General features: G+C 43.5%; 2 protein-coding genes across 3 annotated transcripts in view; both read right to left on the reverse strand.

Moving 5' to 3' along the window:
• Nucleotides 1-660: 660 nt before the first annotated feature.
• On the reverse strand, nucleotides 661-13,070 carry PGD (phosphogluconate dehydrogenase). The gene is made up of 13 exons (XM_075721464.1): nucleotides 13,045-13,070; nucleotides 11,860-11,935; nucleotides 11,260-11,439; nucleotides 11,058-11,123; nucleotides 9,883-10,001; nucleotides 8,382-8,451; nucleotides 7,890-8,024; nucleotides 6,970-7,159; nucleotides 4,231-4,361; nucleotides 3,586-3,719; nucleotides 3,132-3,231; nucleotides 1,457-1,579; nucleotides 661-886 (listed from the first exon to the last, which is right to left on the reverse strand). Exons 1-13 carry the CDS (start codon nucleotides 13,050-13,052, stop codon nucleotides 767-769), a joined length of 1,452 nt encoding a protein of 483 aa, XP_075577579.1. The 5' UTR covers nucleotides 13,053-13,070; the 3' UTR covers nucleotides 661-766.
• A 6,039-nt stretch (nucleotides 13,071-19,109) lies between these two features.
• KIF1B (kinesin family member 1B) overlaps nucleotides 19,110-23,205 on the reverse strand; it is a 93,101-nt gene continuing 89,005 nt past the window's right edge. For both annotated transcript variants that reach the window (XM_075721462.1, XM_075721461.1), the window contains 5 exons: nucleotides 22,539-22,660; nucleotides 21,576-21,725; nucleotides 20,875-21,067; nucleotides 20,110-20,228; nucleotides 19,110-19,302 (listed from right to left, as the gene is read on the reverse strand). In XM_075721462.1, the coding sequence (XP_075577577.1) occupies nucleotides 19,260-19,302; nucleotides 20,110-20,228; nucleotides 20,875-21,067; nucleotides 21,576-21,725; nucleotides 22,539-22,660 (627 nt within the window). In that variant the 3' untranslated portion in view covers nucleotides 19,110-19,259. The remainder of the gene's footprint in view (nucleotides 19,303-20,109; nucleotides 20,229-20,874; nucleotides 21,068-21,575; nucleotides 21,726-22,538; nucleotides 22,661-23,205) is intronic.

The raw sequence follows: 23,205 nt of genomic DNA on the forward strand, positions 1-23,205 counted from the left end.
CATGCTAGTGCAAGGTATTTTTAATTGCCCCATAGGAAGAGGAGACAAAAAAGCAGGGAGGTTTGGGGAACACAGTGCAAGCGCACAGTTAAGCCAACAGTTTATGCCAGAGCTTAAAACTGGGAACAACAGTTGGAAGGAAAATGGCTTGCTGACAGGAGTATCAGTCTTGACACCCTTGACCTGCATTTTGATGTTTCTCCACAAGTGTCTCCATGATCCATCCCACCCTTCACCCTTTCGCAGAAAACCAACAGAGCTCACGGTGTGAAAGACTGCGTGCAGGGGAACACCCAGGAATTAATCTTTAAGAACCAAGCTACTCCCTGTTTTGGATAAACAATAGCAACCAGAAAAAGGCCTTTACCTCCCTGGAATCTTGTGTAGGGTTACTGCGCTGTCTGCCATTCTCCACTTAGCAATTACTGAAATGCAGTCATCTCTATCTTGATCCCTATGAGTTTATGTGCTATAATACAATAAAAATACAGTAATTTTAAAATGTATTCTATTACACACTGCACAAAGACATTTTAGCCAGTTTTGGCTAGCAGCAGTGGAAAGAAAACACCTCAATACATTTATAAGGAAGTTTATTTAGCTTTCTTATATGATATATATATTGAGATATATATATATGAAATATACCCACAAGTTATTACAAAAGTGTCCAAACACAAGTTCTAGCACAGTACAGTAAAAAGTGGTATTCTAGGAGGAATATCTGAGATCTACAGTATCCTGGCTTCAAGAGGAAATATTTCCATTAGACATTGTAGGCAGAAGAGGACACATTTCCTCCATGGCCTGTCCAGTTAGTATGGATAAATACACCTGGCTTCGATAATAATTCATATGTATGTGCACCGAAGTAATCACGCTGAGCCTAGAATAAGAACACACACACAAAACAGACACATGAATATCACAGTCGTATGAGTGCTGGAAGTTGCACCTACTGACACTTGACTATAGGAATACTAGAAATAAGATCTGACTCCAGTATTATAACATTCAAAGTTATTAGCAAAATCGCTGCAATAAAGCATTTACTAATATCTGGAAATTAAGAGTTCTGTAGAAAGACAAGTATATTATTTCTGCTAGGTACTAATCTAAAAAACAAGCATTTACATCCAAAGGTTCAAAGATACTTCTTTATAAAGCATTTTGATTCAAAGATCTCATTACCCTTGGTTCACAGCTGGAACGCTAACACATGCAGGGCACTGTCATACCAGCATCTCCGGTGTTCTTTATCCAGACATCTCGCAGTATTTTATTGCCGTGAATTTCAGGTTTAACAGAATTATATTAGGCAATCTACGCCTTTTATCTTTACATTGTTGGGGTGATTAGGACACACTGCCACCATGGCCTTTAGACCAGTATTTAAGTAACAACATGAGGATATTTCAGTAGCCAGAAGATCTGCTACACTATTTCAGGCACCTACCTGAATCAGGTTAGCTGGTAATGTTTCATGCCTGTATCCATCATAAAAAGAAAGTGCTGTCGTGAAGCAGGGCATAGGGATTCCAATCTGTACTCCAGTACTGATTACACGTCGCCAGGAGTCCTGGGAGAAAAGAAAAGAGGAGGCGGGGGTGTGGGGGGAGAAAAAAAGAAAGAAACTAATCAGTGCTTGCTCAAAGATATGCGCAGGCATATGAACTAGTCTAGTGTAACAGCATGTGCTATTTCACATTATATGAAATCTAATGACCAAGTCTAAGCAAATGCAGCAGATCCCTGATTTTACATAAACAAGGTCGATCCAAAATAACGGCAAGTAAGACAGGGTTAACAAATAGGACAATAAAAGTGCAGACACATACTTCACATGCAATCAAACCACAGCCTCCAGCAAGGATGCTGTTCTTTCACATAAACGTAATCAGCGCATCCCAAAAGCATGAACAGAGTGGGGAACATACTGAGCAAACACTGGGGCACTTTCAGGACCTCTAAGCAAGCATGTTCCACAGCCCACCCAAGGGCATAAGAGGTCAGCACAATACTTCAGGCAGACACATGGATAATCCTCGTTTCAGCTGTACATCTGATTTAGTAACCCGCATGGAATATTCAGCTTCAGTTAAAAGAATTATTAATGGCAATATATGACTTCTTTGTTGGTCAGATAATCTGGTTTTAGTTCTGCCTGTCAACTCCGTCCAAATCAGGACACTGTTTGGACAGACCTAGGTCTAATGAAAGGCGGGTCTGGAACGCTGTTATTTTGGTGCTACTGCAAACAATGGTAACAGAACAGAGCTTTTTGTTCCGTACAACTGAAATCCAAGTGCACAGTAGGCACGAGATACAGGGCAGCGATGAGAATGTTCACACAGGCTAGACATTTTTTCCTGAGGTTGTGGTTCTTCAGAATTGCCAGATTTCTACCTAGGGCTCTTCTGTAATAGTAAAATGGAAACCTTAAGTTTCTAGTAGTAGCTTGGCTAGTATCAAAGAGAAGAACCATGACACAACAAGGACTGTATGTTTGCTTGCTCCTGTATTATCTTTAGGCTGCCAGTACAAATATACCTTGCAGCATTACACGAGACCTCGGTTCATGGCTTGATGTATCTGGATGCTGATTTATAAAGTAGGGCTTCAGTGATGCAACCCCTTTTTTTCCTTCATTTAGAACTAACATTCCCCAACTTTCTGATGAAATAGAGGCAAGAGCCATTTGTAGGCATTTTTTTCAAGGACAGGTCACTAACCCTGACATCTGACAAAATTCTAATTTGGACCTCAGTACACCCTACCTCATCACAGTAACTTTCTTGTTCAATTTCAACCAGCTCCAACTATGTAGTTTTTTTCCTGTCCTGATCCTGCAAGACTGGTATGTTCTACTAAAGAAGGGCACCTTGAAGCCATAGATGATGAATTCCTACATCCATACATTATGTGTGTACAGATCCACATACGCAGTCCCAAAGAGCTTAAGGATTGTTTAGAGATTTTTGGGATTAAGGATGCTGTATAAATAGGTTTCAAGGATGTTCTCTACTTTTTAATTTTTAAATATACTCATGAAGGTAACTCCTGGGAAAGAAGCTGAAGAACTCCAGACTGTAAACTATTGTTTTTATGCTCTTCCTTCCTTGGAAACTCACCTGACAGTTTTCAACAGCTGTCTTAAAGAAATCATCCAACAGCAAATTCTGGAGCTCAGGGTTTCGATCAAAAGCATCTTTGATTTTTCCCAGGAACACGCTAGGCAGAACACAAGTAAACCACAAATAAAATTTCACTTCTTCCAACAAAGGCCCAGAATCCAAAACTCACAGTGCCAAAATTTGACTCAGCCAGACTCAGATTCCAAACACTGAGAAAGATGCAAACAAAACAAAGACCAAAGAAAATCTGCCTTAGCTAAGCCACCAGAAAGTTGACCTCATCTGGTAACTTTCAGTGCCGTCTACAGAAACAGCCTCTCAGTATCTTATCAGCAGATTAACTCCACGGATTTTCCAAGAAAATCTCTAGGCTTGTCAGTCTAGCACCACATAAACCAAATTGCCTGCTCTTCTCCCCTCAGTAACTAAATTACCTCCTCATCTTAATTACCTTCTGATGATGCAGCCTCCTCTCCACATCAGTGCAATGCCACCGTAATTCAGTGTCCAGCCAAATTCTTTGGCTGCTTGTCTCAGCAGCATGAAGCCTTGAGCATATGAGATAATCTTGGAAGCATACAGGGCCTAAAAAAACCAAATTCACATTCCAAGTGAAGTCCCACAAAGTCAAATGAGAAACTTCACAGTCTACATGCTCTGTTTAGTCCATATCTTATCAGGGTTGAGTACAGTAGACACATTCCAGCTATGTGAGAACCAAAATATCCTTTCCAATTGTTGGAAAGTTTGGTCTCAACAGAGAGAGATCAAGAGCCATTATCCCCATTACAAAGACCAGAGTGTCGAGGGGTGAAAAAGTAAGCTCCTGTGCATGAATTATGATCTCTGCACCCCAGCTAGTTGTCACTGCCCACTGTGGCTTAGACTTGAATTCCTTCAGGACTGTTCTTTGGTCAGGAAAGGAACTGGTCACGTTATGCTTTGTGGACACCAGTAGACAATGCACAATGGGACAGCTGAAAGCAGGAACCAACTGTCATGAAACGTAAACACAAGAGCTCCTCACCAGGGTTTACAACATCCCAAACCTGCTTTGATACGCAGCTTTAATACAGCACTGGCAAGCACGACTCACCTTGCGTATGTCCTCCAGAAAGGCCTTCTTGTTCCCGCTGAACTGAGTCATTTTAGGCCCATGCAGCAGCTTACTGGCCTGCACTCTCTCATCCTTGAGGGAAGACAGGCACCGTGCAAACACAGCTTCACCTTTAAGTATGGTAGGAAAGGGCAGATAATTAGAAAGTTCAGCATCGCTGTTAAGGTCTGAGATACTTGTCCTCAAGCACACAGTGAGAGCGCCACTGAATGATGAGCCACATACATAGTGAAACAGTCACAGGGGAAGAGGGATCTACAAATTAATTCTTTCAACAGCATTACTGAGGGACCAAACTGCCAGTCAGCCTAACCACGGGGTAAATATTGACTGATACAGCTTTCGGATGATAACCAAAAAAGAAAAAAAAAAGCGCCACAAGTCATCTGCATGAAAAATTATCCTCAGGAACCTTCACCAGCTCTTAGTTTTAAGAATTCACTTTAAAATCTCTTCCTATCTATAAAAGACAGACAGTGTTGCGCTGCAGTCTAGGGACAGGAAAGGCTGAAAACTTCACTAATTATTGTATCATGCTTTGAAGATAAAAAGCTATTGCATAAATGCCAACTCACATTAACTAGATGTGCTCTGAAATATACACATGCAAAATAAGAGCAATTAAAATCAAGAATAAATCAGCAGGTTAACTTATAAGGTGAAATAAGTTTTACAAATCTGGTAGACCCATAGCACCAGTATTCAAGAAGCCCATAAGAAAGTTTTATAACATCACTAAGCAGCTTAGTAAATGTCATTCGCCAGGGCTAAGGAGTTAGCCAAGCAGTATCTTCAGCTCCTAAAGAGAAAGCCTGAATGCCAAACTCTTGACCTGGCTCAGTCAATTCCTAATCATGCTGTTTTAAGTTGTACTTATTCGCAATTGAAGACAGTATTGTTAAATGGAGGAAAAAAAAAAAAGGTTTCCTTTCCAGGGTCTGATAGAAGGAAAGCAATCAAGTTTATTATAGTCTTCATACTGAACTTTTCTTCCACCTTTTAAGTGAGTTGTGAATTTAAAAAAAAAAGAAACAAAACCCAAAACCAAAACAAACCAACCAAAAAAAAAGATGAATGAGTAATGTTTTCATAAGATTCTGGATCCTCTCTGCAGTAGGATTAACAGACCGTATCAAAATCAGAACTGGCTCCTCTACATTTCTGCAAAAAAACTTCCTTCTACACTGGGGAGGAGAAGTGGGGGGGGCAAAATCAGGAAAAAGCAGGAGTAGCATGACTCTGCTTTTACAAGAAGTCTGCAAGTCACGCTTATGCAGTAAAACCACAGACACAGCAACTGCCCTAAGCACGGCCATGTTTGCACAAGGGCTATTGCACGTACTTCCTTATCAACTCATCATTACCTAACAATGCTCCCCAGCATTGCAGAGGGCTAATCAAGGAGTGTCTCCTCCACCCTCGATCTCTGCAAGAACCCCAAACAGGAGAATATTAACCGCGCACGCAAGAAACACTGCTTCAAGCCTAGAACTGAAAGACTATAGCTGTAGTAGAATATTAAAACCATTTACAAAACATGTTTTGTAAAAACATGTGGTTGGAATGCAGCCACATTCTCTGATAGCTATCACAGTAGTTACTCTCTTTTAGCCTACTGAATGTAGTTTTTCTTATCTTCTAATACGACAGGACTTGACCAGCCAAGGCAAAGGAAAAAAAGGTAGCGAAAGCATGAAAATTAAAGCAAATCTGAGAGCAAAGAACCTGTTGAATCAACTTATTTACTCAAAGAGAAAGTCTACATTGGACCTGTGGTAACAGAGCACTCTAAAGGTGTTGCGGATGTATTACAACTCCTGTGTCACTATTCCATTCAGAGGCCAGGTTAGCTAAAAGGGTAGCGAGACTGTTAGGTATGTATGTGAGCGGGTAAATTCTCACACTTTAGGGATGTAATTCAAAGCTAGTACAAAATACATTTCCATCATCTTAGTTTGGCTTTGGATCAGCAGCCTCATTAGTCACAAAAACCAGCAGCAGTCCACAGTGTATAAAGAAACACCACAATCAACAGCTGCGGTGGAAAACCAGCAGCCACCATCATAGGGTAGCAGTCTGCTGCTCTTCTCAGAAAAATCGGTCTGTGCTCCTCAACCCATAATACAGTCTGGCCCTCGTGGTCCTGTTTAGCCACACTAATGCTGGGTTAACTAAGTTATACTGAAACACAGAAATAGAAGACTGTGGTAGATATCTGAAAAATAATTCTTATGCCTTCAGAGAAGTCTAGGTACTTCTCAAGCAGTGGTCAAGCAGCAAAGTTTTGAGGGTGTCCTGCCTCCCCCTTTTTCTTTTTTTTTTAAAAAACATTTTTAAGGCTATGATGGGATTTGGAGTAGCAGATAAGGTGGAGGATTACTGAGAGGAACGTTGCATCAGTCTAGCATGACACTTCTAGCACGGCACTTATGTTCACCTGTCACCGAGTCATCACCAGCACTGCGAAGATACCATGGACAAAGGCATGACAACAGTACTACCGACATTTGAGAAACAAGGTAAAAACAAGCCCAGCAGAGAAAAACAGTAACAGCTCTCAAGGGCAGAAAGACTGCAACAGCTACACCTAGAAGAACCTCTTCTGCAAGCCGAGCCCTAGTGTGGGCTCGTTTCCGAGATTACTGTGTTACCGTGCTCCTCCCTGTGATGTGGTACATGCAGGTAGAAACAGCAAGGCCAGATGGAAGAACCAGTTACCTATGAGTGTGACGGGGACTCCATATTCCAGGGCAGAAATGGCTGTCCACTTTCCTGTGCCTTTTTGTCCTGCGCTGTCCTTGATCTTTGGGAGGAGGTATTTGCCATCGCTGTCTTTGAATTTGAGAATATTGGCTGTGATTTCAATCAGGAAAGAGTCCAACTCTGTCTTATTCCATTCCTGAAATACCTGGAAGAGGAGAAAAAGTGTACGTGTATGTATATATACACATATACACACACCTATATATACACACACCAATTTATTATGTACCTACTATATATATGAACTGATTAATTGATACATGTATACATACAGAAGGGGGTGATGCTATCTCGGTTACTGGTTATTGGTACCCTGCCACATCTACCCATGATTTCAGCACTGCTGCAAGGCCGTTGTACAGGAGCCCTGCACGGGAAGGAGCACACCCCAGACTCAGAGCTGCAGAGCATCCCGTCTCCAACTGGGAAGGCAGAGGCATAGCCCGTCCTGTTGCCTATCGTCATAGGCGCTAAAGGCTGGAAACACAACTGCTCTTTCAAGACACATCGTACTTATTGACTTGCTTCAACAAGGTCTTTGCAAGACTTGCCTGCTTGATGACAATGCTCAATGTTTTACTAGCTTTTTTCAGGCAAGGTAATTCATATTTCTATACAAGAAGGTGCTTCCTGGGGAGAAATGAACTGTAGAATGGGAGAGTGCAGACAACTTCTATAAACATTCAGGTATACGTGCTTGCTGCTCCCTAGTTCATTTGAAGCTCAGGAATATCATGCACTGTCCCTGGCAGAAGGCATGTCAGAAAAATTAACTTCACGTACATACAGCAGCTTTACCCAAACCCTGCTGCCTCCATCAACAGCAGACAGCCACCATGGCTCAAGAAGGCAAGACACAAAAAACTACAAATCACCTTTGACATCTCATCATGCTCCATGCCCACCACATCTTTCATCAGGTGATAGGCCTCACAGATCAGCTGCATGTCTCCATATTCAATCCCATTGTGCACCATCTTCACAAAGTGTCCAGCGCCCTCATCTCCTACCTGTCAGGAAACATCAAAAAATGTGATCAGCAACAGTGCTGTCACCACTTCCAGTGTTTAATACCTGCCCATGGCTTGCTTCCGCCTAAAGGAAGGAACGAAGGAAGCCCAGTACTAACTGAAAACACTGTGGCTCGCAGATCTGTTTAGTTCCCACAGCACATGACCCAGCCGTAACACTTTGGCTTTCCACTGTGTGGAATAAGTTATCAGAGATGATAGATTTGAATTGAATGCAGTCAGCCAGAAAATCAACCCACTAATATTATAAGGACAAGCATGCATGAGCTTCAGCAACCAAACTACCTAAGCATGGATCTAACCACAAGTTAGGGTCAGTATCAAATAAGTATTTACCCAGTCACAACAAGGTTCCCCAGATCCCACTTTAGCAGCAATGCTTTGAAATATGGTCTTGATGTGGGGCCTGTGGGGAGAAATAATATGCCTCAGCAGATAGGCAGAGGACACAAACACCACAAGAAAACAAACAAACAAAAAAACCCATCAGCATGATGGTAACCTGCTAGAAGGCAGCATGGAGCGAGGGCATGCTGGCAGGTTGATAACCCACCACACAGCAATGTCAAATAAATGTATGCTTTTCACAGAACTAGACACTGCAAGAAATGGGGACAGTTCATGTCACGCCTACAGCACTGTGCAGGCAAGCTTAATGTACCTAAAGGAGCCCAAATACTATCTTCTCCGTTGGAGAAATGGGGAAATAGAGGCAGGTTATGGCTCACACTCAAGAGGGGATCAGTGGCAGAGCTGAAACAAAATCCCATTCTGCTCTACAGCCGCTAGAAAAATCCAGGGTGATCGGGAGGAGGAGAGGGAAGGAGGGAGGAAACTCCACAAATGCAAGTCAGGATACAGTTATCTGCGTTACTGCAGTAATTAGGAGCTTTTGTCATTGCCAGGCTCCCCAAGTGTAAAACATTGCTTAGCCAACAGGAGAGCACTACAGAGTGCCAAGTTTGGAGCAACCTAAAGCGACCACTGGGAAAGGAGCACGGGTGGCACAGGGGCTTGCAGGTGCTGTGAAAGGGGCGGGGGCAAAGTTCAGCTAAGGGTGGCAGATAGAAGCTGTCTTTACTGAGCTGTTTATGGCAAAAAGATGATCAGACAGCAGATTACCGTTATGTTGTTTCTGGTTTTGTGCCGTTGAATTTGAACAGGCTGATCTTGGTATAAAATGCTAACGCAAAGGGACAGGGACTTAAGAGATTCTAAGGCTCAGGTAAAGCCCGGACACACCTTTTCTTTCCACATTTACAGAGAGAATGAACAACCAGGGATAAAGTCCAATATGAACATTGATGTACAGTCCTTCACACTAACAGGACTACAAAACAGCAGGGCAGCATGGCAGAAACTTGCAAAAAAATCAATGTATTCAGTAGTTAGTACAAGCATGTACTGAAGTCTGCTTTTATAATGTGTGTAGTATGTGCAGGGGTGTTTGCTGCTGCCTGTTTCATGGTTAACAGCTTTCCAAGTGTGTAGGGCTCCAAAAGAAAAATCATCATCAAGAACAGTACTTTTTTAAAATTTAAGCAAAATTCTTTTCTCTCCTGGCACACATTTCTCCCTTCAGATTTCTGTAGTTACTACTTTTGCCTGTGAATTCCTGGAAGAAAAACCTGCCTTTGTTTTGCCTGCCATGAAAGCTCAGCACTGCCCTGTGACCCCAGCTAGGTTGAGAAATCTTGAGCCTTGAGGAAGTGAGATGGCAACGTATCTTGTTCTCTCCACACCCACGCCCTCCTCCTTCCCTCCCTCAGCTCTCAACATGAATAGAAGACAATTGTTACAGACCATTCTGAGGAAGAATATAGCAGCTCAGGCTTACCAGGCTTCTTTGGCTCCTCCTGGCATGAGTGAAGGACCATATCTGGCACCCTCCTCTCCACCACTAACACCGCTTCCGACAAATAAGATGCCCTTTTCCTGTAGTTCCTTACAACGTCTCTGGAATAAAGAACAGAGCAGCGTTACTTCATTTCTTTTAATGCCAGAGCCTTACAAGCAAAAATTAGCAATTCAGACCTAAAATTAGGTTTTCAATTCTGCTTTGGACATGCTAGAAGACAACCTTAGAGAAAGCTTGTACATACACCAAAGTGAACATTAGGAAACTTCCTGTTGCTTTGACACAGACCCTTGCAAAAGAGACACGCTGAGAAAACAAAGTCCATATAAGCACCGGATAGAAAACAGCAGTACCGAGGCTGGAAAAGGCTCAGAATTAAGTGTCAGGTGATACATGCGGTGTGCAAAGATGTGGGGGAGGCAGATTAGGCCCAAGGTGGAGTTGCTGAGTTCATTGCAGAGTAAAGGTGCAAGCATGGGCAACTATAAGGGAAACAAATTCCCTCTGAGTGGGAGAGAAGCACAGGCTGAGATCCCTGAGGGGAGCTGCAAGCTAAATCCTCATTTAGTACCTGTTTTTCACTCTGGCTGGCCAACTCACTTATCCAAGATCAGGATGCCAAAGCAGAAAGACTAACACCAGCACCCCTTCTAAGATTCAGAAAAACCAATCTGAATACAAGATATTCATGTAAGCATCCCAGATATGCTAACGTAACTTCTACAACTTCTATAGTTACAGCCTGCTCACAAGCAGGCTTTATTTTTTTGAAAAACAGGTAATTACTCTGCTGTTTTCATTACCAAGACAACCAAAACAGCAGTTCTCTCTTAGTGGATTTTCCCATGGTCATGTAGGACCGAGATATAACAACAAATCTATAAATATCCTTAGATTTTCAAATCTCACTGAAAACTCTTTAAATAAAAATATTCTTTGACAATTTGGGCAACTTCGATAAAAATATATTTACAGAACTCTCCTTAACTACTGTAACAATTGCTTTTTATTAGGCTGCATGATCTAGTTTTGCAGAGATAACTCAGTTTGGCCTTCCCTGAGCAGATGGGAGATGGCATCTTATGGACTAACTATTGTGATGATCAGAGGAGAAAAAATCACGTGTATTTTATTTGGATAGAGAACAGGCTTACCGTGGTATCTCTATACTCAGAATTCCCACCATCAATTATGATGTCTCCAATCTCCAACAATGGCACCTGCCAAAAATAAATCAGTGTTTTGGTTTTCTCCATGCATTCAAAACCTTGTTAATGACAAATAACTGAGATCTTCCAGAGAAAACTTCTCCAAAAGTGGGCAAGAAGTCGCAGGTAGAAAGAATGTTTGCCTCACCAATTTATTGATAAAGTCGTCCACTGCATTTCCAGCCTTCACCAGCAAGATAATGCGCCGCGGCTTCTTTAACTTAGAGACCATCTCTTCCAGGCTGTGAGCACCAATCACTTTGGTTCCCTTGGCCTCGTTGGCCAGAAAGTCATCCACTTTGGAAACTGTCCTGTTGAAAGCACAAACCTGAGGGAGCAAGAAAACATGTTAATAAAAGCTGCCAACAGAACAGTTCCTTTAGCTCAGACTACAAATTATAGGTTCAACATCACGTGCTCTCCCACTTCCACCTTCCCTAAAGACACAGAGCAGGGATGAACCTGGAGCATGTCTTTGCAAGTGCCTTGGGAAACTACGGTTAATGGCCAAGCCCAAAGCAAACTTCAGGGAAAAATCATACATAACTAACGCATCAGGTGGCTAGCTGAGTACAGGCATGCAGTGCTGCTTTTCTCTGGAAACGGGACAAAGGGCAGTCTAGGTTATAACTAAAAGGAGGAAAAAACCGAAAACCAGAACCAAAAAAGCCTCAAACCCCAAAATGCTCAGCTCCAATCCGAAGTTCTACTGAGTCAGCCTTTCTGAACAATGTTTTCCTTTGCTTACCACAAAGCCGTGGTCGTTCATGTTCAAAATAAGGTTTTGACCCATCACAGCCAGTCCAATCAAAGCAATGTCAGCTCTGGAACATGGAAGAACAAAAATGCCAGGTAAGGCTCATGAGCAGTGATCCAGCACCAGCATCCATACCCTCGGTCAGGCTGTTCTGATCTTGTCAACTGCTAGGCCAGCCCACCCCTTTCTGTAAATGCTGCAGCACATGCCCTGAACTGATTCCGTAGACTGTTAGGGCAAGAGACCCTCGTGGCTCCCAGTCAGGCCAGCAGACGGACCGGAGGCCGGCACACAGCACCTCTCAAGTCACCCAGATTTCTCCCCGAACACCAAGACACAAGTAGATGAGTAAGAAGAGTAAGCTATCCAAAACATTGCACCAGGAGGCAGAGAGTAACGTGAGCGGCTCTAATACGTCACCGATGGATCCAGCTCTATCACAGCTCCATGTTTAGGAGATGCTGCACTAGAACATTGCATCTGAACGCTAGTTTTCCGCTGCTGCAACACAAACTGTCGCAGATTTGGGGTGAGCAAAGAAAAAGAGGAAAACTGGATATTCTGCCAGAGGCTGCCTAATTCAGCTTGCAAGGGGCGCGCACGCAGCGAAACCCAGCCTGTCTACTTCTGTTCCTCGGGTCAGGAAAAAAGTTCTTGCTCGACAGTCGCGACTCCAAAGCCGATTGCCCCCGGATTTTGTCACAAAGTCTCCCGGCCAGCCGGCTTATTCTCCTCGCTGGTCCCTCAGCCGCCGCAGAACCTCTAACGGCGAGCCCCCCCCGAGGGCCCCATCCTCCCCCTCCTCCGCCCCGGACGCCCCGCGGAACCGGCCAAGCAGAAACGCGGGGACCGCACGGAATCGCCCGCTCCCCCTCACCGGCCCGCCGAAAAACTCGGTTTGGCAGACAGCCTCTGGGCAGAGCGGAGAGGCAAGGAGGGCTCCCGCCTCCCCCTCAGCCCGCCGGCGGCCGGCTCTCCCTCCCCACGGCGCCCCCCCGCCCGGCAAGCGGTCCGCAAGGCCTCTCCCGGGAGCGGGGGCACCCCCGCCCCTCACGCCACCACGAGCCGGTGTCGGCGCCGCCCCCTCCCCGCAGGCAGCCGCGCCGAGGCCCCTCCCGCTCACGGTGCCGCCCGAGGGACGCGGGGCCCGGCGGCCGAGGCGCCGCCCGCACTCACTGAGCCATGGCGGCGGCGCGGAGGGAGCCGAGGCAGCTGGCGGCGGCGGCGGCGTCTCCCGGCGCTCGGCGGCCGGCCCTCAGCCGCGCGCGGGGCGGGGCGGGGCGCGCCCATTGGCTCTGCCGGCGAGCGCCGCCTCCCGCCCATGGGCCGATGGTTCCCGCGCCGCGCCCCCTTAAAGGGACAGAGCACACGGCGCGGAGCTGGCGCCGACGGAGCTGCGCCCAGCGACCGGGCAGCGGGGGCCGTCGGGGAAGGCCCCCAAGACGGGAAGGGGGTGAGCGGAGGCGTCCCCGCAGGCCCGCAGCGCGCCCGGCCGGGCCGGGCCGGGCCGGGGCTCCCGCGCGCGCTCGGCTGCAGCGGTGCCTCCTGCCGCAGCGACGGGCACCCCGCGGCCGGCCCGGGAGCGGCGGGCACCGCGCGGTTTGTCCTTTCTCTCCTTTAATTGCACAGAATTGCGTGCCTGGCTTCAGCTCTTGAAGCATCTGGGGCCGCAGCCAAGGCCTCGGGCAGCGCCGCTCCCAGTGGTGCGGGAGGTGGCCGAGGATCCGGGCGGGAGCGAAACCTGCCCGTCTGCCGGCGGTAAGATGACATCGGGGCTTAGGAGAAGGCGGCCAGTCGCATACCTTTGCATCATCAATCATTTTAAGCACGTTTACTTTCTATTAACGGCACATGTGGAACATGAAGACTGGCAGCAAACTGACCCATCGAGTTTTTGGTCCTCCTTATTTGTGGGCACTGGGAGTGGAATGAATCTGAAAGCAGGAAACCCACGAGCGGCTTCTCTGAAATAGGCTAAGAGAAAAAGTTAACAGGTTACTCAAGTGCCTAATTAAAAAAAAAATAAGGACTCGGCAACAGCAGCAAGAAGCAAGCAAGACTTCCGTGATAACTTTTCTGATAAAAACCAGATCTAGGCAGCAGCCCGGTAAAAGTATTTTGCCATCAAGCAGCAGTTTTAGTTACGAGAGGTGTTTGACAGCGAGTGGTGGCCCATTTTTGTGGGGCTTAAAGGCTTTAGGAATGCCCTGTCCAGTTACCTCACCAGGACCTTAGAAGCTACAAAGAACATTCCACTTTCAGACCAAGGCGAGAACAATTCAGAGGGACTCCCTGACACACCTGTGTCCACAGAGCTGGTGCCTTACCCCGTGCTGTTACGGCCGGTGGTTTGATTTCACACACGTCCCGTCATTTTTAACTGTCACCCCAGATAAGCAAGTTCAGCATTGGCAGCACTATGGCAACCTTATCTTTCAAGCAAAAGAATCTTTTGAAAGCATCCAAAAACTACTTGGAAGTGCTGCATAACATACCAAAAGGGAAAAGGATGAGGAAGGGTAAGAAGGGCCTCTCATTTTTCTCAAAAACAGCCGAGACAGATTTCTTTTCACAAGAGCATAAGCTTGTTCAGGACAGGTTTTCAATAAAAGATACTAATAATTAAATCATAATAAAAGGAGCACACATTATATCTGCTAATGCACTGGTTGTACCTTTATTGTTTCACCTTGTTCACTAACAATTCAGTGGTGCAAGGTTACCATACACAGTTAGATATCTGCATTGCACACCTAAGGCTATACAGCAAATGGATCAGAATTAGTACAAATACATGAACTATATTTACATTTTGTTTACTCAAGCTCCAAATATCAGATATATTTACAAAATAAAATAAGAAAATGAAAACCTGAAATTAATGTACAGTGTTGCTGATACACTCCTTCGCTGGGATGAAATCAGTTTGCAAAGAGATTTGTTCAAGAAGGCCACTTACACAGCATATACCTTGTGTACCTTGTGTACAGAGAGATTAAACAGGGAAACGGGGACCGCGATTAAAAAAAAAAGTACGTGTTTCAGTGCAACAGCATGGCTAATGTCCAAATTCAAGAACCTTAATCAACTGCACATGAAGTATGAACAAGCAGAGTGGAAAATTAAGAACTGATCCTGGGAAGCGCTGATCATTGAAGACTGCCTCTGCTTCTAGTCCCTGGTTTCAAGGCAAGCAAGAGGTAGTTCAGGACTGCTCAGGATCAGGCCGTTAACTTGGCAACATTAAAAACTGAAGACTTATGACCTCCATACCCTCAGTTTTCTGAATACAGCTGATCCTGTTAATTTAAAAACCGTTCCAAATAACATTGGACACAGCCATCTGGTTTGTGTTGGACTAGTTTTGATTTCAAATACTTAGAACGCATAAATGGCCTTCTGAACAAAAAAAAAAGTCAATCCTGTTCTTGAACAGCTGATGTTTTTAAACAAGGAAGCACAAAATTAATACATTCCTGCTACATACAGTACAGTTCAGACCACATATTGGGGTTATTAACCACAATGGAGAGATGCAACGCACACACGTCAGAGACCCATTTTAAAGTACATTCAGCAAACCGTTCCAGAGCAGCATTAATATCCTTCCCTTGAGCAGCAGGTTAAGAGCTGCATCTTCAACAAAAACACGCACCACCACGGTATAAACTAACACAAACTAAGGCTGTGCAAGAGTACCAGAAAGATGCATATGCATAGGCAGTATTAGTTGATTGGATAGTACCAATGGGTGTTATTCCAAAGCTAATCCTCTTTCTTATCTAATGTGCAATTAGTTACACATGTATAAATATACAATACATTACATAAAATTAAATCCCTGTAAATTAGATAACAAGCAGCAAAAAGTAAAGTCTTTGCTTTGAAATAGCTTGCTAATCAGTAATAAGGACTATTAGACACTGACCAAAAAAAAAAAAAAAAAAAAAAAAATCCAACCCTTTCTCAGTGGTCTGGAAATATTATTCCCTTCCCTTCTGCATCCCAGAATATAGGAATCTTCTTTAAAAAGGTACTTAAAGTGCATTTCTAAAATACAGTATAGAACGTTTAGTTTAGTTTTAAAATATCCAGGAAGCTCCAACACCAACGACATGGTTTTCAATGAACAAAAAAGATAATTTTCTCCTTCCTTTTAGTGAGGAACATGAAAAGCCCAAGCTACAGCAGTTTCACACTCATTCTCTCCAAGAAACGCCTGCCAGGCTCACTACCAGCGCTCATGCTCAACGGGCTGGCAGGCCCACAGCATGATGCCTCGTCTGCAGCGGCTGAGTCCCAAGAGCTGTCTGACTCCAGGACTTCACATGCACGCAGCAGGTAACCAAGAGTGGGTTTTTAAATGTCAAGAGAAGCCAGCTTAGCACATTTTTTTCTTCTTACCCTGTTTCTAAAAAGAAATTTGTAACATCTTGGGCTAGATCAAAAAAACTTCAAAGTGAATGGAAATCCACTTTTTTTTTTTTTTTTTTGCTTTGTTATCCTTTTAAAGAAAACTTAAAACTGGACTGAAATAAATTAAAGTAGGGAAACTGATGTCTCAAACTAGGCTTCAGTAATTGGTGAAAAACTGTAACTGTACGCCTTTATGTCAGACCTGAAAATAGTAATGCCCATTTGAACTCCACACAAGAATCTATTTTGTCACAGATTATGCAGCTTTAAGAGATCCTGGTGCTTAAAAATAGAATTTTGCTCTTCTGATGATCTGTTATCCACACAGACATCAAGTCATCAGAAGCTGCTTGGAGTCTTTAGATATTAGAGTAACATTTACGCAACACAGCTGTAACATTTCCAGCTCTGTATAAAATAAGCATCTGCCTCTTCCTGCTTTTAAAGGAAGATCCCTTAATCATGTTTCTATGAAATGCCTATATCCCCTTAGCTAATTTTCTGGCTTATCCAAAGCAAAGACTTAGCAAACTAGTTTTCTTCTAGTTAAAAAAAGAAAAAGAAAAATTAAAATGCTCTCAGTGTGTCACGAAATACCACCACCTAAATTGCTACCCCTCCACAAACTGGTTCCACTGTCATTATAAACGGTGGCGATGGCAGCAACAACTTAGTGCTTAAAATTAATGTAATGCTTGAGATCGGCTTAGCTCCAGCTTGGGGAGCCCTCCTGCAGCACTAGCAGCCTTACTTACCCGCACGCTAGAAGTGCATTATCATCCATTGCATAACAACGGAGTATCATCACTGTATTAAGAGTCACACACAATTCAACAAGACAAAACCAGAAGGAAAAAAAAAAACCAAACCAAAAAACATCTCTATTATGTTCCTGGGTCCCCAGGATGCTGCCTCACTCTGGCTTCCAGTTCTGAAAAAAATCTGAGGACCATAGGAGATAGCATTAGCAGACGATTTAGCTTAAGTACTATCCCGAAATATATAAAGATATGTCCTAGCAAGTGTCAGACTCCACCTCCCCACTCCTTTGCCAACCATGCTCCTAGGAGGTCTCATTATGCATTGCACTTTACTGAAGAATGAAAGCCCCATAAAGCTAGAAAATTGCTCAACTGATGCCAGTCCCACATACACTTTTGGCCAAAGAATTTCCAATGCATGGCATGACCTGCTGATGAGTGAGCTGAATCAAAATGACCTTCTTGAGCTGGAGTGTGCCTAGATGTGCCTACTGTAATAGTGGAGCAAACCCCTTTTACTTCTCCCTTGAGAGGGAGGAACCTCAGGATGAAATTCCTGTACGTTCCCCCGGATCACAGCTAGCCCTATCAGTGCTCATGGTAAGTCAAGAAAGTATAGCACAGCAGTCTGAAACATAGTAAAAGAAAACAAACACCCCCACTGCCCAACCTCCCTGAAAATCTAACTAAGAAAGATGAGTTCAATTCTCAGAAAGGAAATTTATTCTGGTTTCCTTTCTCGGGGCAAGGACCAAACCTTTGGCCACAAGAACTTCCACAGTAGGTCAAGAACTAACAGCACCCAGCTGATCTCCAAGAAGCCAATTACTACACCCCACTGACCAGGACCAGAGTCCACTTGATCCATCCTCCAGGAAGGATTAATTCTGAAGTTAAAACTAACTAGGGGGTTGTAGCTGATGAAAATTGTAGCAGGAAAATTAGGAGACATTCAACAGTTATTCCAGAAGGAATTGAAGTGTCCTGCTGTTCCCTGGAGAATACTGCAAGTGCTAGGTCTAGAAAGTATTTTGTAGACAGAGGATGCTTTCCCCATGAACAGATGGGATGTCATCTGAGTATTACGGATAAGGGATGCATGCATAAGGCAGGCCGTTCAGAATGACGCCGTAGAGCAGTCTATCCTAACACACCAATGGCAACCGTAAATCTCTTCCAAGAGAGGTGAGAACCGTTGCTACCGGAGCGCCGAAGCCAGGACGAAGAGCAGCAAGGGGAGACAATGCCCGCCGGTGGTGATCTCCCAAAGCGCTCCAGGGAGCAACCACACCGTGCCGTTTCTGCTTAACACTCTCCACCTGTCTAGTATGGAGCTAGGCATCTAAGACTTTAGGGATTATATCTCATATTTCAGCGATGTGGTTTATTTTTCCTCACATCAGCACAAGTTCTGTCTCCTCAGCTCAGTTCAGAGGCAGAGGAGTGAGTGTTAACATTTTGGGAAAGAGTTAAAGACAAGCACTGTTCATCTGCAACCCCACAGCAAGAGTTTAAAGGCAGATTATTCTAGCCAGCCCCTCTTGGTTTGTTCCCCATATTTTTCCAGCTCATGCCTTAGCCTGCTGGACCCTGGAAACTCAAAAAACTTGAACCAAGTCCAAAATCTAGTCTGCCCAGACAGATTTGTCCAGTATCAGCTTTCAACAGAATTTAAATTAGCAGCTGGATCCAGAAAGCCTGAGGAGCTATTGCAGTTCCTGGCTGGGTAATGTCTACATAGAAGAATTTATCTTTCCCTGGCATTAGAACTTTGCCCTGAGGGAACCAATGACTACTGCCAAGTCACAAATTGAATGAAAAACCTGCAGCAGTCTAGACAGACAACAATGGACAGTGGGACAGACACCATAAGGTCAGTTGGAATGGGAAAACAATTGTTATAAGAAAAAATAAGTAACTTTTTTTTTTTCTTTTTAGTCGTGCATAATCACTCAGGTTTTTTTGATTTTTTTTTTTTCCTTCTTTTTTTGTTTGGCCACATGCTACTAGTACAATTCTTGGTACAAGTGAAAAGAAACAAGGTAGGGTTAGAATACCTAGAAAATGTGCTGAAGGAGTTGGGAAGGTAGGGGATGTTAAGCCACAGGATTACATACAAGAGAAACTGTCAAGAATCACAAAGAGAAAATGAGAGGTAACACTTTATCTATCAGAAGGTGAGTTGGGGAGAACAGATGAGAACAATACATGGACTCAGTACTTCAGCTGGCCCGTGCGTCTTCGAGCCAGTTTTGACCTGCACAAGAAAGAAATAAAAAAGTATTTGTTGAATTCTGGAAGTTTATTTTTATTTCCCTCCCCACAGTTTTTCCACCTTTTTTTTTTTTAAAATCCTTTCATATAGTCCTAGTTTACTCCATGTGTTCAGAAAGTAAAACATATCGAGGGCTATAATGAGAAAGACTTCTCACTCTTCTGCTGTGCTCCTTTAAAGGAAGATGGGATCTTTTAAGGACTGCACTGTTAAATTATTTGATGCTGTACAGTAATAGCTTGGTTTTCAATTATTTCTGCAGTGTAGTAAGGTCTCTCCAGCAACCGGGGATGTCTGCAACCTGTCTTTGTTAAAAGGAAGGCTTCCAGAGAAGTTCAGAAAAGGGAAGAAAACAGGAATTTTTGCTTTAGCTCAGAATCAAGAGAATGAAAAGGCAGTCCAGACCTGCCTGCACAGAGGCAGTAAGAAGCTTTATAAATTTGTAAAACAGCAATACAAGGAAACCATTTTGTGGCCTGCAAATGTAGTATTGCATGAAGCATACCAAAGATGTTCAAACTGGATACATCTGTTAAGAATGTCACAAGCCAAAGCAACAGCCACTGCATTTCCTGAAATGCAGGACTTGTTTTGATTTTCTTTTTTTTTTTTTTTTTTTGGTTGCCTAGTCTCCTCCTTCCTTCAGTTTACCCGTCTTGTCAAATTCTTCAGAGCAAGATTAAATTCTGTGACAAACTATCTGCCTCCTTGCTTACGACTATCTCACTATCTTTATGCTTTGCAGCATTGTCTGCCCATGAACTGCCAAGAGTATTGTGCCTAACTTACCGTATTGTGCCAGCAAGAAGTGGATTGAAGGCATATAACCAGTCATTCATGTCTTTGTCATTGATGGCCTGGAGCAGGACCCCACGATGCTTTGTGCATACACCAAATGTATTGGGTGTCTGGAATATTAAGGACAATTTAAAATACCGAAGTCTACCAGCACAGAAGCTGATGCACACTTCCTCTCTGAGGAAGTTTGCTATGTCACATTCCTAAAAAACACAAGACCTAAGGTCTTTCATTTAAGTTTCACTGGTCATTTCCAGGATATTATTAGTCAGTCAAATGGGACATCTTCTACAAAATATAGTTTTAACTCATGAGCGTGGACTTCAAGAGCTGCTGAGATGGACCAGTAAAGGTAATTTGATTCCTTGCAGGATGTTTGTGTGTGTGTTGGTTTGTGTTGGTTTGTTGTTGGGGTTTTTTGTTTTTTTAAACAAAAAACCAAACAAAACACACCACCCCAAAACATCACACAAAGGAAACTACAAAAACCAAACACACAGGGTCATGGTACCACCACATGCTCATAAAAGCAAATATGATGTGTAAGAGCAGTCAGTTTCAGCCTCTTGTACAAGTGTGTCCAAAACATAAGAAACCGTGAACAAACTGGGAACTTTGTGGGCATAATCATCAGATGCCAGGCATTCCTCCAAGACACAGGTGCATTTTCCTCAGACCAGAGATGACACGCAGGATGCACTACTACCTGTAATGTTCCTGCTCTATGGGTAAAATAAAAATAGCTCTCAGACTGACCTTTACCATTGCCTGTTGATCCTCACTGTATTCCACCTGAGCTGTGGATAAGTTTATGATTCCTCTTTCTACAGGATCTTTGTCACTGTTGTAAATAAAAACATAGGGACGGCGAACCACTACAAAGTGCTTGGCCCAGGAGCTGGAGAGTGGCTCCCTGAAGTGGAGGTATCCTTTCTTTGAGACCACAGAGCTGGAAAAAAAAAAATAAACCAAAATAAACCCACAGATAAACAGGAATACATTTTCCCCTAAAGAAGGCACTTACTGAGTATCCCTATTAACTGCAAAACACTGTAAAAGACACTTGGTCCTTAATACGTTTTGTCTGCAACAGTATTATGAAAAAGTTCTTCTATAGCAAGCCAAATTTTGTCTTCAAGAACTATGCGAAAGTCTGACAGAAAGAAGGACCCACAAAGATCTCTACTTCAGTCAACTTCAGCCATGGTTTTGATGATAACAGATACTATATTTAAGTCACTGGAAATCCTGTTCATTAAGTAGATGCAGGGAAGGAATGCTGCAGAGATCAAACATCAACACGACTCTCAATCCTGCCTCCATCATGCAGAACTCTGCAGTTCTGCTATCACCGGTTTAATTTACCGTCCTCAAATGGGGCAAAGAAACTACAAATCTCAGAAAGCGCTTGTGACCGCTCTCAGGAAGCCATGATCACACTACAAGAGAAAACTTACCCTGGTCTGATTTCCTCAATATCAGGAACAAGGTTTAGGAATTCATTCTTTCCAGCTCTGGCAAGATAGGAAGTTTCTACTGTAGGCATTAGCTGGAACTGTTCCACTTCATGACAGGGACTGGAGGCACGAGAATTTGCTTCTGGTGTCCTTTAAAAAAAAGCAGAGGAAGAAAAATAAATCACAACAAACCAACTGAATGTGACAATGGAATGTAAAGTGCATCTACAGCCTAGCCTGTCTTACAAGTTTCATCCTCCAGTCAATATTTTTGGTATGACATTGGGATCCTTTTGTACAACATCAAATAGCACTTCCCTTGAAATCTGTGGAATAAAACCTACAAGAACTGCTAGTAAGTTGTTTCCTCACTACTTCTCCCTCATTTCTCTGGCCAAACACAGTCACAACACAGACATACGTCTTACTGTGGTTTGAGGTAAAATGCACTACTTCATCAGCGCTCCTCTCAGCGATGTTAAACTGAGAAGGTACAACTTACATGTCTTTCACTAAGTAGTTATTCCCAATTTAATCAAAAATATCTTCTATAGATACAGCTGAGAAAGATAAACAGACATTACTGGCCAAACTGGTTTATTCTGGGTTGTTGTTGTTAAGTAGGTGTTTTTAACAGACCTCTGAAAAAAACTTGTGGACTCTACACACTGAAGATGCACTGGTCACTGGAATGACAAGCATATGACTGTTCTTTCAGCACAAAAAAACCCCCAAACCCAAACACTTCAAAAGAACCAAGCAGGGAAAAATAATTGTTCAGAGTGATTAGAAAAGATAAAGTAAGGGGGCTGATACAGGGAAATACCTGAAAGTAGGGAAAAGGAAGGAGGAGGAGGAGAAATCAGAAAACATAGCAACGACAGATTTGTGAAAAAAACGTAGCAAAGACACATTTGTGAAGGGCTGAGAAGTAATGTTTTTCTATTAATACCCTATACTTACTTCTGATCAATTGAATTGCATCTTGAATCCACCAGAGAAGGGCAAGTAGATGAAGGTGTGAGGGTAGCACTGCTGAAACTCGACACTGATGGGTCCCGCCCAATCGGAGAAATATCCGACAACTACAAGGACAAATACAGGCAAAATATTACAGAGCAGGGTTCTTTGTAGCTAGTGTTCAGTCCTGGCTAGAACATGGCATTCAGCACGCGGAAGGCTCAGATAATAGAACGGTATTTCTGTCAGCCACTTCCCTACTCAAATAGCCAAACACAATCATAAACCCATCGCGGGGTGAAAATACAATGGCACTTCTGTGGACACAACTTGTTATCAATGTCCTACACTTCTGATTACTCACACCCTGACTTCCTCAACAGAATATTAGACTACCCAGTTTGCAACTTGGTGTCCCCTGTGCCTACAGTCAGAAGAGCCCATTTATCCTTTTACATAGGGAAAGTCTATGTAGGGAAAGATAGTAAGAGCACTTCCAGTCTGCTAATAAACTAGAAGCTATACTATCGTCCAAGTTCACACCATTTCTAATTCCTGCAGGTCTTTGGAACCTGACGGTGCATGCTTCCAAAAGACTGAAAATAAAGAAAATCAATATGAAGTGTTTTGTGTCTTCATAGTATCAACAGATTCCACAAACTACAAATAC

Source organism: Pelecanus crispus, chromosome 15 (assembly GCF_030463565.1).
Source record: "Pelecanus crispus isolate bPelCri1 chromosome 15, bPelCri1.pri, whole genome shotgun sequence".
NCBI classification, from domain to species: Eukaryota; Metazoa; Chordata; class Aves; order Pelecaniformes; family Pelecanidae; genus Pelecanus; species Pelecanus crispus.

Excerpts from the sequence above, each read along its gene's own strand:
- PGD (XM_075721464.1), bottom strand. Across the intron at positions 11,440-11,859 it reads TGAACGACCACGGCTTTGTG|GTTTGTGCTTTCAACAGGAC; the intron begins GTAAGCAAAGGA and ends TTGCTCCCTCAG. Across the intron at positions 3,720-4,230 it reads TTCTGGAGGACATACGCAAG|GCCCTGTATGCTTCCAAGAT; the intron begins GTGAGTCGTGCT and ends TGGTTTTTTTAG.